Source organism: Pempheris klunzingeri, chromosome 15 (genome assembly GCF_042242105.1).
Source record: "Pempheris klunzingeri isolate RE-2024b chromosome 15, fPemKlu1.hap1, whole genome shotgun sequence".
NCBI lineage: Eukaryota > Metazoa > Chordata > Actinopteri > Acropomatiformes > Pempheridae > Pempheris > Pempheris klunzingeri.
The window spans coordinates 21,906,667-21,922,402 of record NC_092026.1 but is presented as its reverse complement, the minus strand read 5'-3'; the positions used below and the strand labels follow the sequence as shown (position 1 = coordinate 21,922,402).

The following is a 15,736-nucleotide window of genomic DNA, read 5'->3' as shown; positions in this document are numbered from 1 at the left end:
AGCGAAGTCTGTCCCACAGGACCTGAGGTGTTGCTGGTTTAATCATCCCATCATCCTGCTCAGCCTTACACCTCCTAACCTGCCACATGACACCTGCAGACCTGGCCCAAACCCCCTCTATAACACCTCCGGTTGCCCATCCTTATTCATGGGGTGCACCAGAGGAAGAGAATTTGACAGCTTGGTTATATAGCTCGACGATGATTCAGTGTTCAGGGAGTTGATCCAGGACAACAAAAATGACGATGATTTGAGCTGAAGCACCACTTGACAAAATCACAAGATGCCCATGAGAGACCACAGTAAATTCTCAACTTTCAATCCGTGCGAAAAGGCAAGCTCTCCTTGCCATGCACTCACACAGTACCTCAATATAGAGTATGATACCTTTGTGGTGATAGGCCAAAAATGATGATATCAAGGTAGATCTAGGTCAGCTTTTTAGAAGAGGGAATGCTCAAGTGTATAGTGAACACAGAGACTGGGTGTTGATCCTTTCAGGGCTTGGTATAAGCCCTGATGGAAGAGACAGCTGAGATGAGCCATGGTGAGATATTGGGAGAGTCAGAGCTTTGGCAGAAACTCAATAGAGCTTTAATGACCTGCAGTCAGAGCCAGCAGTGGCTCACAACAGAGCCAGGCTTTTCATTCTTCTGACCTTCAGAGGAATGAAGGACAGGAGGATTGCTCATCTGACCTGTGAGTGCTCCATCATATCATATCTGAGGTTAGAGGGTTGTGAATGTCTGAGGCCTGACAACAGATAATGGCAATTTGCTATCATGTTTATAAAAGAAACACCGTCTTACAGTGATTGTTTGATAATCCACACGGTTAGAACATGTACAGTGACATCTGAGGGTGTTAAAGCTTACTAGTGGTTTTGCACATTTGAACCCATTTACTGAAAATCACATCTTTACATTACTGTGAATGATTTTGTAGAGTGTTCTGCTGTGTTTAAGAAATTACAATATACTTCATCTACCAATACAGGTAGCTGTTGACCAATGTTGCCCACATTTGTAGTCGAGCCAAAGAGGTCAGGAACCACCAATGCAATTGATCACAGTCAACAGTAAGTTCAATAGGTGTGCGTACTTTTCTGTCCAAAATATATATATTTTTAAGTAATTCAGTGTAGACTTTTCAAATCTACTTGGTACTCCACTGATATAGTACATAAAGTTTAACCTGCAAGAGACAAGTTTGGACTTCAATACTGTAGAGACAGATCGCAATACCAAGAGTGTTTGGGTTGTGGATCTGAGTCTGTTTGGCTTCAGCTAAGAAGATATCAGTGAAATTAGTGAAGTACTTTTGTGGAGATTTATTATGCAGATTGGCTTCTCTTGTTTGTATATCAACTGTATATTTATAATGTGCTAATTTTTCTGATTAGATGGCGTATACAGAAGACTTTTTCAGTTTTCAAAGGATTTAACAGGATTTACAGGAATGAATGGAAACCACTGACTGCTTGTAATGATTGTGTGATGAGCTAAATGGTGAGGACATGTGGAGGATTTCTTGAAAAATAACAATGGCTGCTTGAAATGGTGGAGGAAAAAAAAGCTATGGAATGCTTTCAAATATTGTCAGAAAGTTATTTGCAAGAAACATCCGCATGTTCCTTCAAGTGTCACATGTAAGGCTGCACACAGAAAACAAATGAAAACATACGCATCAGGTGGTTAAGTAAACAGCACATCAGAGGGCGCAGAGGTGATGGCTGCAACTTGCTATCGGCGCAAATGTCTGATCAAAACAAAAACAAAAACTTCTCCCGGCGCTCATGTTTCGATTTGCCACATGCCAAGCACTCCGCCCTTTGGAATGTAGCCCTCGCCAAAGCAGTCCCTTTGAGGACTGCAGCGCAGCCAGTCTGGCCTTTTGAAGTACACTGCTTGGAAAATCAACCGCGCCGCAATCCAGGGCTGCAGCCTTGATTGGGATTCACAGGGCGTCAGCAGACGAGGGGGAAACGCACTCCAAATTAATTAACACCTGGCCTCATTATCTGTCCCATGTGGCAAAGTCCCACCAGGGTAAATTTAACACCACCTTATTATCATGGGGGATGGTGGTGGTCTTTCATGTGTGTGTGCATTTGCTTGTGTGTATGAAAATCTGCGTGTTTACATGTGGAAAAGTGTGTGCTTGTTGTATTTGTGTGTATTTTCATCTGTCCGTAAGCATACCTGTATATTTCCCTGTGTGTTGGCGTCTGTGCGGCTGCACGGCACTGCGTGTGTGAGCTTGCTTGTGTGTGGGATTAGATTCCCTCTGATGTCAGGATTCAATAAAAAGCTTTAACATTGCTATAATGAGAGGATGTTTAATTCTCTTTGCTAGATCTCTCCCTCTCTTTGTGGCGCTCTGGATTCCAAAGCAGTCGCTGGATAAAACATCGCCTGCATGTGCAGTAAAAATTGATATCTCTGTTGTCAAGATACTTTGGACAGAATACTTAATGCGAGCAGTTATTTGTGTGTAAAATAAACACATCAGATGAATTTACAGGCATCTCTTTTGATCCTGTAGAGATAAAGCATGGCATTAAGAATGCCAAGGTTGTAGGTTTGTGTCTCTATGGATTTAGCTGTGCTAAAAACATCTATATTTATGAATATGGCCTCAAACATATGACAAGATTCATATGTTGTAAACCATATAGAGTGCTCTGAGTATTGTCAAGTATTTTAATTACATATTTCAAACAGCATTGTACTTCTACAGTTGGAAATGGCTCCAGCTCCACCGTGACCCTGAAGAATAAGTAGTACAGACAATGGATGGGTGGATTATACTTATACAGCACATATACTTTGAGTATGGCAGTTTAGTTCCCCATATATGTCACTGGTCTCTCCGGCTTGGACAATAATATGTTTCCTAAACATTAATAGTAGAAGTTCAACACTTTATTTAACATGCTAATTTGCTAATTTGCTAATTTTCATTCGGAGAACTAGATGAGAAGATCAATATCAATCTCATGTCTGAGCATATGGAGTTAGAGTCAGGAGGCAATTAGCTTAGCTTGGTTAAAAGATTTGACAGAGAGGAAAACCCGACTGACTCACCGCAAAGTTAGCAAAAAAATAAAATTACTAATTAACACATTGTATCTTGTCCATTTAATTACACTATTTGAAAAGAACCACTGTTTATATTATTGTTTGTGAATGGATTAAACAAATGAGAGATTTAGAGCCAATGGTAGGCATATTTTTTAATGTTGACAGAGCCAGGCTAGTTGTTTCCCCTCTGCTTTCAGTGTTTATGCTAAGATAATCGCTGCTCAGCTCTAGCTTTATTTCGTGATGCACAGACACGACAATTCTGTTGTGAATTGTATACATAAACCCACATTTCGAATTGATCTACTCTGTTGCACTCCCACTGGGCCATATACTTTGAAGCAATTTTTTTTTTTTTTAAATGAAAATGAAAGTGTAATCCATTTGTTACCCCAGGATGCCTCTACCCTAACAATACACTAATAAACTATTTTAAATCATTGCATTATTGATTTTGACCCTTGCTAGTTTCATATAAGCAGCTTTAAAAACATGTAAATCTACCACTGAGGGATTCTAAGTGCTCTCTTATTGAGCAGAAAATCAGAGGACACGGACCGAGTTCTTGGTCTTTTTACAATGAGATGCAGGGGTCATCGCGGAAAAATTGATAGAAACTGGGATGAAATTGAGAAGAGTGAAAGAAAGAACGAGAGGCAGCGAGAGTGAAATTGCTGCATTGTTCAGTGTGTTAACTCATTGTGTGTCAACTCATCCTCCATCTTTCCAATCTGCATAGTTATTAGAGGCTTTTATTAATTTGAAATGCCAAAGTGAGGAATAAAGCATTACTGAAATGTCACCCTTTCAGTGAGCGTGATAAAATCACACCAGCCACTTTTGGAAACGAACATTCTTCCCCTCCGTACTTTCATCCCTACCTCTCTCTCTCTCTCTCTCTCTCTCTCCCTCACTCTCTCTACAGCGCAGTCTCTTTCGCTCTTTCTCAAAGATCGATATGGTCTGACAACATGATGGCTGGGTTTCCTAAGGGGAGGTGGGTTGCAACAGTTGCCTGTCATCTTACCATTATTTCTCTCTTTCAAGTCTTTCCCCTTCAACGCTGTTCATGATTTCTCAAAATAAAAAATAGAAATGAATACTAAAACATAAAATTCTGCCCTGTTATGCTTGACCTTTTCAAAAAAAACACAGCCAGTGTTTTGACATCTAGGGGATTTTAGAGGTAACAGTGCAGAAGGGAATGTGCTGTACATATTAACAACTTTAATGTGCAGCTCATTTTGGGAAATATGTTCATTTGCTTTCTTTCCAAGAGATGAGAAGATTATGATCAATATCAATCTCATTGTGCTTAAATATAGAGCTGAGCTGGCAGTGGAGGAAAATGTATTGCGATCTTATACTTGAATAAAAGTACTAACACTGTATAAGTATTCAATGCAGAAAAATATTCAAACAATGTTGGACCTTTACCTAGAATTATAAAGTGAATCACACAATATACTATTGAGGGTATTTAGAAACGTCTTTCAAGATTTTGAATGACATTTTCTTGATTTGGCAACAGAACCAGGATCTTCCACTTTAGCTCCCTATAGGCAGAGACACCACACAGAAGCACTGAACAAAGTGAAATAACTCCCCTAAAATCACTAATTGTTAATTCTATATTTGTTCTCTCGTAGTGGTTAAACAAATGAGACACATTTCATAAGAACGGCTGCTTGACAGTTGGGAGGCTCCAGTGGTTCAATATCTGACTCATTCTGTCTATTGTCTGTTCACCCCTACAATATGAGCTTACTGTGCATCATTGGATTATGTGCAATATCAGGTTAATGGACTATTGAATGTATAGGCACCGCTTATTGCTTATTCTAGCTCTTTTCATTTTTGAAAACAGATATACCGTACATTTTATTGTTTATCGTATTTTTTCTCATATTCTGTAAACTCTCTAAACATCTCTTTATATTTTTATATTTTATGATTTGAAAAAGTACCTTAACTTTATATAGTACATATACTATATACTTCTATATGCAGCAAATAAGTTTGGAAGGAAGCGTGATGCCAACTTAAGTATGTTTTGTATCAGCATAACGAGGAAATAGGGTTAGGGTTAATTAATGTTGTTAAATGTTGTTACTGAATGTGTCTGTACTATTTTCACAGGCAATGTATTTCATTTATCTTTTGGATATTTGTTTTCCTGCCAAAATAAGTGTAATGATGACCTCTTATCTTAACTACAGTGCTTTTGTTGCCCCAGCTCAACCACAGACAGGAGACTGGACATATTTTCATTTGTTTTCTGCCAAAATAACAGAAAGGTTGATCTTTTCCTAACCTTAACCAGAGGGCTTATGTTTCCTAAACTCAACCACAGGCCAGAGTGTGGATGCGATCTCTAGACTGTGGTGTGACAGTCCTGCACTTCTTACACCCACTGTGCACCCCAACCTATTCCTTATGAGCCCACTGCGTGTGTCATCCACTCAAAAAAATGTTGGCTGTGAACATAATCCAGGTGGTGATTATCTGGTTACGTTACAAAAGCAAATTCATTGCTTATAGATGTCATTTCTGGGACACAAGGTTGCAACATTATCTGTCCTCTGATGTGAAAAGGTAAATGAGCCCTTTTTGCAAAAGCTATAGTTGTGACAAAGCTGCATTCCCCCCCAACACAGACTTTTGAGGTTAAAGCTTTCAAAATGTTCCTCTCCCATGAAAGCACGGCTTGATTGCTTCACACTCCTCAGTCTGGCCAAAATTATACACAGTGTCTTAAGGGAAGGGAAGTCCTTCACATGCACACGCACTCCCCTGCTAAGAAAAAAAAAAAAAATCCTTTGGCAGCTGGGTGAGCCAAGTTGAATTTTTTGGGCAGTAACAGAGAGCCAGCCTGCCAAATAGCTTTTGAGTAATTCAATTACTGTATCTTTTACAAGAATCCCATTCAGCTTGTCAAGCATAAAAGGGCGCTGAATGGTTGTAAAAGCACTTGAAGGCTGGGCAAGCGAAAAGGATTCAATTTAATGGTAAAGGAATTCCTTTTATTTCTAAAATTACGATGCGGATAGTCCAGTTACCATTACCCTCTCAATTCTTTATTAAAAGAGGAGCTGAGGCGGACACGGCAACATGGGTGCAACAAGAAGCTCTCTGAGGAGGAATTGAATCTCAAACTAGCTGAGGTCCACGGGTCACCACAGCAACGTCATCACTAGAGAAGCACTTCATTCAAAACTCTGAATTCCTGTTGCTCTCTAAGAACCACCTTGGTATTGTGAGACACCACATATAGTGAAATAGCTAATTTTGTGTCCTGTGTACTGAGGTGTAAGACAAACACAGTGATTCATTGATGAAACATTCATGCTCATGCTGCCGTATGCCTTTGCCAAGCAAGCGGCAAAAATGCTTTGGCACAAGAGTCTACAGCAAATTAGTTAAATGTGGCTGGAGTACGGGAAGAAAGGAAGCTGAGTCATATTGTGAGCTAAGAGGATTTCCTTTGAATTATTCCAAAATACCATCTTATCTCCTGCAATTTTGGTCCTCAAGCATTAAATGCTAATGAGATCTGTCTTTGTCACTCTGCTTCAAAATTCAAACCTAAAGGGAACAAAAAAGATTTAATATCTTATGTTAAGTTTGTTGATGTAGAATTTGAAAAGAGGGATGTAGGGGTGCAGTCAACTCAGTCTCAGTTTGCTCAGTTTCAAATTATCAGTCACATAGTGTCAGAAACATTCCCCAAACAATAGCCCTGTAACACCCTAAAACGCCCACTGCACCTACAAAATACACTGTTTTTGATAATAGTACATAATAGTACATGTTGTCAAATATAAATGCAAGCACACTTTTTATACTGTATAAAGACATGTACTGTACATAACCACCTGTGTTCAACATTTATTCCTGCGCCTTGCACTATTTTATTCTTGTCTACAATTTACAGAAACTGTAACTGAAAGTATAGAAATTGCATGCTGTGGTTGTTGCTTTTTCAAATTGCATCCAATTTTCTGGATTGTAAGATTAAATCTATATGTTTATTGAAATCTTTTTCACTAAATTCAGTGGTAAATATTGCATTTACTATTTTTATCTCACTACATTTGTCTGATTACTTTAGTTATTGTAGATTCATACTAATAATACAAAATATAATCAACAAATTAATTACAATAATATATATATATATATATATATATATATATATATATAGGATAATCTAAGATGAGATTTTATGGATCTCTGGGAAGGAAATTCACATTACACACAGCAGTATATAAATGAGAGCCACCTTTACAAGCTGCAACATAAAAGTGATGTCTGCATTCATGCATCAACTATTACAATCCAGTAATCCAATATGGTTTATATTCTAAAATGGTTCATTCTGCATAATGAAGACTTTTACTTTTGGTACTTTAAGCACATTTTAATGATAAGGCTGTTACTCCAACAGGTGATTAGCAGTTTTGTCAGGTTTCTTACCTACAGTGCAGTTGTGATGTTCTTCTCACGCATCACCACTTAATTGTAACGGATTGGGCTGTTTGTCTCTACTTTGCCCAACTTGTAAACATGCAGGTTTTTTTCCCCCCTCCGACACTCCAACATGATGCTCCAATTAACCACAACATAACAAACGTACAATGTGATCGATTGAACAAATCACCTGCTGAGCAGAATCAGGTACATCGGGATGCAACACCCTTCTTGTTATCAATGTAGCTCCAAACGCAGTTTCAATACAGTTTAAACAATAACTTTACTCATATGTTTAAAAAGAAAAAAAACATTTTCTGTGGGATGTAGTGGTTTTGCTAATTTTCCTTCCAGCTCAAAAGCCCAATATTGTAGTTCATAAAAATATAATGATTACTTCTGACAGTAGGTGAGGCTGAGGTTGGGTGCAACTACTCTAAAACCCCCTGAGTATTCTGGATGTCCTGTGCACTGTGTAATAGCATACCCACAGCATTTAAAATAAAACGATGTGGGTTTTAGCATTGCTTGAACATGTCATAATCATAAAATGTGCACTGATATTTCTGTAGGAATCTGCCTTCAGCATTGCTTGAATTAAATGTGCCTCAAGCTGACATTTTAACTTCATCATATCAAACAGAAGAGGCAAAGTATCAAAGTACATAAAGCTCTGACAGTCTGTCATGCCAAGCAACTTGGTTCCATTACATGTCAGTGAAAGTAGCAGAGTGTGCAATACAATATTAGAGCTGTAATTGCTTATAAAAAGTATATGGATATTAGACAATAGGCTGATGTTCGTGTAACTTGACTTTACAGCAACAAAAGGAAATCTGCTATTCTTATCATTTGTGCTGTGAAAGCAATAGTCCTGCATACGCCTACAGAAGATATTGCAAACTGGCTTTTCAAGTATTATGTCTGCTTTGAGGGAAAAAAAATTAAAAAAGGATGAAACACTTATGCATATGGTTATAGAAGCCCCATTTAAGACAGCAAACATGCATTCAAATGTTAAGCTACCCAAAAAGACTCTGTCTAGTCAAAGCACAAAGCCCATCACTTTCTTTTATATCTCCATGCATAATTCATCTGTCTTTGTATTTACAACCCTCTAAGAATTAACCTGTCACAGATCCCAGGGAATAATGCCGACATATCTCTATCTGTCAAGTGCTCACCTCATATGGAGCATCCAACCTCCACATGTTCAAACATGGCATGGATATTATGCATCATCAGCTGACAGAAAACAAGGGACAGGGAAATTAAAAAGCCAGGAGACAAAAGAGGTGGCAGGCGAGTGAAAGTATAAGTGATGACTCCCCCCCTCTTCTCGAGTCAGGGGACATGTTGCATGTCATCTCGGTGTCTTGGTACGCAGTGGTGCGGTGATGATGTGCTGGGCAGGGCCAGTTCAGAACAGAGTCAAGGGCACAGGGTTGACAGGAAGCTAAACGCTCCAACTGTTCCCTGTCCCCAAACAAATATATGGATGAGTGAACCACCCCACTCCACAGAAAGAAGGGTACAAGGATCAAAGAGGGGCAATGGCAGTTTGTGATAAGACCTCTGAACTGTTGAGTTATTTTAGCAAGTAGAGATAGTCACACATGATAAAGAAGCAAAAACTGGTTTGCCACAGGCTCTTGTCTGAAATCACTTCCTATTTACTATGTGGTGCTCTATAATATATATATACTACATACTTAATTTGACTGTGAAACATATGCACAAGACGGTGCCTTTAAAAAATCCACAATAGGAGGGGGAAGGTAGTGTTGATGACATGTACACTGCTTTAAGCTAACAATCCTGTCAGTGACACAAAATGACGGTGATTCATGCACGTCAGAAATCTCAAATTACAGCTCACAACAGTGAGTGTCTACGATATAAGAAATAGTGAACAGGGGGAGTTAGGCAGTTGAATAAAGACTTGATGAATGCTCACTCAACTTTGTCTCTTAAAAGTTACTTTCTAATTCAACTGCAAATACATTTTGCAGGATTTTCAATGTCACCCAGAAGGATTTATCAATATAACAAGGAACGTCATATATTGAACAACTGTTAACTTTTTGCCTGAAAAGACGAAGCATGTCTGTATGCTTTCATGCTTATGCAACTTGTAGCACTTTGCTAAACCTGCATTCATTTATTTTTATTGCACGGATTTGTTGAATTCTCAATTCTGTATAGCAGAGCATTGCTATTTATAGCAGACCTTTGCTATGGACGCAGTTCTGATAAGCAGAAGTAATGCAATTATTTTGAAACCAATAAAGTTATATTTAAATCAATATTTTATGTCAAAGTATTGATGTATTTAGTGCAAGGCCGAGTAATAAGCAGGATACTGTACAGTGAGCCAGTCATTATTGCAAAATGAACCCCGACAAGGTGATGCAGACCTTATCCTTAAGGAATTCATTCTGTAATAATTTCTGTATTGCATGTACATTTTCCCTTACTTGGTCACTTTGGAGGAGCGAAAAAGCTGAGCACAACATTGACAGATATTAGCTCAAAAAATTGATATGACATATAGCAAACACTTGCCTTTACAAAATATATATGGAGTAGACAGATATATATTTGGAGTTGTGCTACTGGCTGTCCAATGAATGAAATCCAATATTCACTTTTTTTTTACGTCCACCAACTCCTAAGGGGAAATATTTGTCTAGAGTACCCCACTATTTTCATTAGCTAGCTACTAACTTTTTGTTGTTTGTCGATTGTTGCTGGACAGGTAGTGTACAGTGACTTTACCAGAGCCTTTTCTCTAAAAATAGCTGAAACTGAAAATGGGGGTAAGAAGAGTGGTGGGAATGAAACAAAACAGCGAAGCTCTGGGCCAGTAAACCAAGACGATGAGCTGAAATATGATAAAAGGCTCCCCAGAGCTAAGGGAAACATTAAAGTGTGGTGATATAATTCTTTGTGGGTTTGTGCACTAGAATTGGCCACTTTCACGTTGCAAGTTGTCATTTCTTTTCCATCGTTGATATTCCCCCCCCAAAAAATGCTTTAAAGTTACTGAACGAGGCACGGATGACCGAACACACTAAATGAAAAGAATTTCCATTTTCATTTTTCACGACTTAATTCAGGCAACGATAGCTGTAGTTTTGTTTCAATGTAACCAGGAGTAAGTCAGTAATATGTAATATTTGTAGGAGACACGGTTGAGTCATAAGTCATTCTGCAGATTGATTATTTCTGTCAATGACCTCACAGCCCACAATGTAGCAAAGGTTACTTCCCTTTCTCAAGTGTATAATCTATTTCTCTTTCTAAAGTCTATTACGTCAGTTCTTGTGGGCATGTAAGACACAGATTGAAAGTTCACAATGACTCCCGTCATTGCCAGCAAAGATAAGTCTGCTGCATTGACTGTCAATAATGTGGCAGTCTCCGAGCAGCTTACTGGGAGCTCTCGTCTCGTCTTTCCTTCCTAAGCCTCCAAGGGGGCCGTGTGGTGAACTGGCAGCCACAACTCCTTTCATCCATTCTGAGAGAACTGAATAAAGTTCAGAGGAATTACAAGAATCTACCCAGTTAGACTCAGAGTAGCTAGAATAAGCACCATTACTGAATCAGTTTCACAAATGTTTATACATTGCCAACATGATGTGTATGAATCAACATGGCTGCAGACACTGTGGAGCATGAGCGCCTATGACAACTAGCTCAAAGCTCACATTCATTCATTTAGATCAACTGCCAGATGACTGTAGATGTGGAGAGCAGAGTGTCTCTCAAAGTCTTCCTCAAAGATTTTCCCTGCCATGTTTCAAACCACTGGGTGAAAAGTTTTGTAATCAGCAGGGTACTAATCCAAACACTACAGTCACAGCTAGAAATGCTTGACAGGGTGGTCTGTGTTAACAAAACAGAATTTATTTACCCAGCAGATTCTGATTGTGAACATTTTAAGATGTGGCAGCCATCTGCCAAATGCTTTTTTTTTTATCTTTTGCGAATAAACATGTCCATGCCCCATTACTTGGCAACTACAATTGATTTGGTTTAACTCTGAATTGCATGAAAATCAAATCTCTCTCAAGGAAGTAGTAGCTTCCTGTTTTGTGAATTGCCATTAAATCCACCAAAGCCAACCTGATTTGGACTTGAGAGAGGTAGAGATGTGCTGTAATTAAGAACTCCCACATCTATTAACCATATCAGAAAAGACTACGAAAGGTTTTAGAGGCAGATGTCTTTCATCACTCTTTTCTTCTGCATCAACAGTTATTGCTCATTAAGGCCCATGCGTTGCAATAGGGTAATCATTTTCCCATCTATAACCATTCAAATTGATCTAATTGAATAACTTATATTGATATATGAAACTGCTATGAAAATGTCTTTTTTTTCCATTTGTCACTACAGAATGCATGACAAAGAAATATTACGCAACTTTAGAAAATGACAGAATACAGTGTAATCCAAATTACTGTGCATGGGTTTCTGTGTTGTAGCTTTTCGCGCCTCCTGTTACTGTTTATCTTTTAAAAAAAAAAAACAGTAAACCAGTGTTGGGAGATGTGAGTGACAGTGCCACAGTGCACCACAGGAGAAAAGGCTTAATACCAACACATTTTGAAGAACCCCTGAAGGTCTGCAGCTAAAAATAAAAACAGGGCTAACTCCCTGATGCAGAACACCTGTCCTAGACACTGTTTATCCCGGACTCTCTTTTTTACTTATCCGAAACATGCAAGAGAAAGCTGCCGTGGAATAAAAACCAAAACCAAAACTTTACCATTTCCCCCAAAAAGTAAACATCCTCTAAGCTCAAGTTGTAAAACACCCACTCTTTAATGATTAATGCCTTTTTCATGACCACAGACTGTGTCATAACTATATTCGGTAGAGCTTAGTTTGGAAAAAAAACATCCTTGAGCAATAGAGATGGGGATCATAAGCAGAAGGCAGTGGGAAGGGGGGGGTGGGGGATGAGCCATCCAGGATTCTTTGACCAACCGCTATGACGCAAACCAACTCCTGGGGAAAGTGATTAGACTGGGCTCACAACTGCGGGCGACTTGTGTGATTGGTTAAAAGAGCTCATTTGCATGCTCCTCTCATCTCCAACAAACTCTCAGGAAGCACCGGTGGATAAGGTCACCGGTGTCAGTCTGCCTGTGTGTGAACACAGAATGTAAACAGATCAAACACACAACAGCCATTTAGACGAGTGCAGGAGGAGCCTGTCTTCTTGATCATCTGGACTATGATGACCTGAAATTCATGTCAGAGGTTACAAACGTCCTGGCAGTCAGATGGAAGGACATCTGAGAAGTCACTTAACAAAACCTTTTAGTCAAGTGGAGGTAAAGCTTGAATACACACACATATACACATGACTGGGATTATAATTGCTATATTGACCTGCAGTGACTACGGCGACATCTGTTTTTTTAATATGGTGATAAACCCTACTTATCAGAATTACAGGATTAAACTAAATGATGCATTTGTGTTTCATCATTTAAGATTAAGTGTTGTATTGCGTCATTCATTTTACATGAAACAATAAGTGAAAATTCTGACTTGTAAGTAGCTTTTGAGGAAAAGCCAGGAGACCACTGAAGTTAATAGGACTTGTCATCTCAAGGCCGTGAATGTCTTCACAAAAAGTCATGGAAATAAATCCAATACTTGCTGAGAGATTTCAGTTTGGGTCAAAGTGATGCAGCGACTGGCTGATCCCCAACTGACTGAGCGCAGCCACAGACCGATATTCCAAGTTTCAAAATTTGCTGTCCTTGTTTAGATGAAAACAAACAATCCAGCAAACTCAGGTGCTGTATAGCCCCACAGCAACTACCTGTGTGTGTAGCATCAGCTGTTCATGAAATTATTCCACTGCTTGAATAATCAGGATAACAACATCAAGAAGAACAGATAAATTATTTGGTTGTGCTCTGCTCTTGATGGTGCCTCTCTTCATTCAGCATTCAGCATTAAAGACCACACAATTTTTTATGTATTCTTACTATTGTCTAATAATTCAAATTTCAACAAATGCCCAGCAAAACCACTTGGTTATTCAATTGAAATGCAGTCAGTACAAAATATTTCTCAAAATGAATGAAAAGATAAACATGGACAAAATTGTGAAAAGGCGCCTCTAACAACAGTAGTTCATGAAGTGAAGTATCGGCCCAACCACTTTGACACTTTGCCTCTAGTTTGCTCCATATACTCCCTGTCTTATGTTAATGTCTATTCAGGATAACCTAATCGGCTGATAAAGGTTCCACTGTTTGTTTTGATATAAAGCTTCACAGAGCGTCACCCATGACTGGAGACTCGCTCCTTTTTCATCCTACAGTGGCATTAAATGTCTCAATGCCATCTGGAGCTGCGAGAATAAAAATTCTCCTTTTAAAGATGCTCGTTTTAATTGGTAAATATTTACTTGCAGGAGCTCTCGGTGGGCATGCACATGATTCCTAATGAAGCGCTTTAAAGCCTATGGGCTCTTGCTGCTTACTTTTGAGTGTGATTCTGAACAAATTCAACCTGGGGTTGAACTGTTGATAATGGTTGATAAGGGCCAATGAAACACAGCACTAAACACTGTGGTGAGCACGCAGTGGATTACAACCGAGCTGGTACAATTACCCTGTCATGCTGACTCTTTGTCTGTGTGTGTGTGTGTGTGTGTGTGTGTGTGTGTGTGTGTGTGTGTGTATAGTTCTGACTCTGATTTGACTGTGAATGTGAAGTTATATGTATAAGTGTCTGTGTGTGCTTATGAATTCAATCTTTCTCGCTCTCTGTCATATATTTATGCATATACAAAATCTTTTAAGGGAATGCAAATAATTTTTTTTACAAGAGATAGCAAAAAATAAAATGCAAAAGAAAATTGTAACTTGCGTGGCTCCATAGAATTTAGAAGATATATACACGAGATAAATATCAGCGCTGAAAAATGCCACCTTTCATTCAACTCAAATGGACCAGACAGGCGAGCTCAGGAATTTCTGCGGGTTTTCTGTAATTCATCCCTTATGATCTGTTGCAGTTATGTACTGTGCATGTTTGTCTTAATGTATTCTTGTGCATGTCTGTGTGGACGTGTACTTAGATGTTCGTATGTCCTTGTGTAGTACTTGACGTAGTGTACTAATGTGCATAATGTATTTTCACACCTACTTCTTTGAGATTTGTGCATAAATTGCGTCTATGAGTCCATCTGTGTGACTGTGTGTGTGTGTGTGTCTAGTGTGAGTATGCTGCTGGATGTTAGCACTTGTATCCTAATGCACACTGGGATGTGTGTGTACATCAATCTTCGCTACAGCGGCAGCACGTTGCCTTGTATGCACTGTTCTCTATCCCTGACCCAGTATGCTGTGTGATCCTGCCTACAGCCTCATTTGTCTCCATCAGGGGACAGGCGAGGTTACGACTCACCAAAGCGCAGTACGTTTCTGGCGGATCGCCACACGTGATATTTGGGGGGTCGAGGGCCACTCGCAGGTACTTTGTCATGTCGGTGGCTTCCGGCTGACAGGCCATGTAGTCCCACGCCAGGCCCTCGTCCGTATAGATCTGGGATTTGCAGACGTCATAGTGTCCCCAGGCCGCTGGGTAATGTTGCATGGCATGTGCCACGCTGGAGCACACGGCTTGCAGAGTGAACAATATGGGCCAAAGCATCGCTGATCACGTTCTGTATCGTTGCTGCGGAACTACTTCTTTTGTATTTACAGCTGCTGCTTCGCCACAGGAATGACAATATCGCTGAAAGTTTTCTAAATTAACTGCCGCTTTAAACAGTGCAATGGAGCATTTGGCAATTGTGGCAGCATCTTGCTACTTTTGTGTGAGCAGCTTCAGGCAACGATTAGCCCCCATTCAGTTTTTTTGTCTTCGATTGCTGCCACTTCTGCCTGGCTGGTGAGGTGTGTCAACAAGTGAGCTTCTTCACAAGTGTTGAGCGTTGATGAAAGGGTCAACTAACGGTCAGATGTGATGTGCAGGGAGGAGTGACACTCCTCATAAGTCAGTGGCTGTCAGATGTCTTAGCTTGATCTCCTGTCTGTTGTAGATTTTGCCACAGGCAGCATCCTAAAGAACAAAAGAAAAAGAAAGTTTGATGAATTCAAGGCATAAAAACATTGCAAACACTGCACTGAAATATCAACAGAGCTTTA

At 39.4% G+C, this 15,736-nt stretch overlaps 1 protein-coding gene across 1 annotated transcript in view; it reads right to left on the bottom strand.

Moving 5' to 3' along the window:
* Positions 1–15,254, bottom strand: part of LOC139214719 (netrin-G1-like) — a 49,892-nt gene extending 34,638 nt beyond the window's left edge. The window contains exon 1 of the mRNA XM_070845634.1: positions 14,994–15,254. Coding sequence (XP_070701735.1) covers positions 14,994–15,239 — 246 coding nt within the window. The 5' untranslated portion in view covers positions 15,240–15,254. The remainder of the gene's footprint in view (positions 1–14,993) is intronic.
* Between the last annotated feature and the right edge of the window lie 482 nt (positions 15,255–15,736).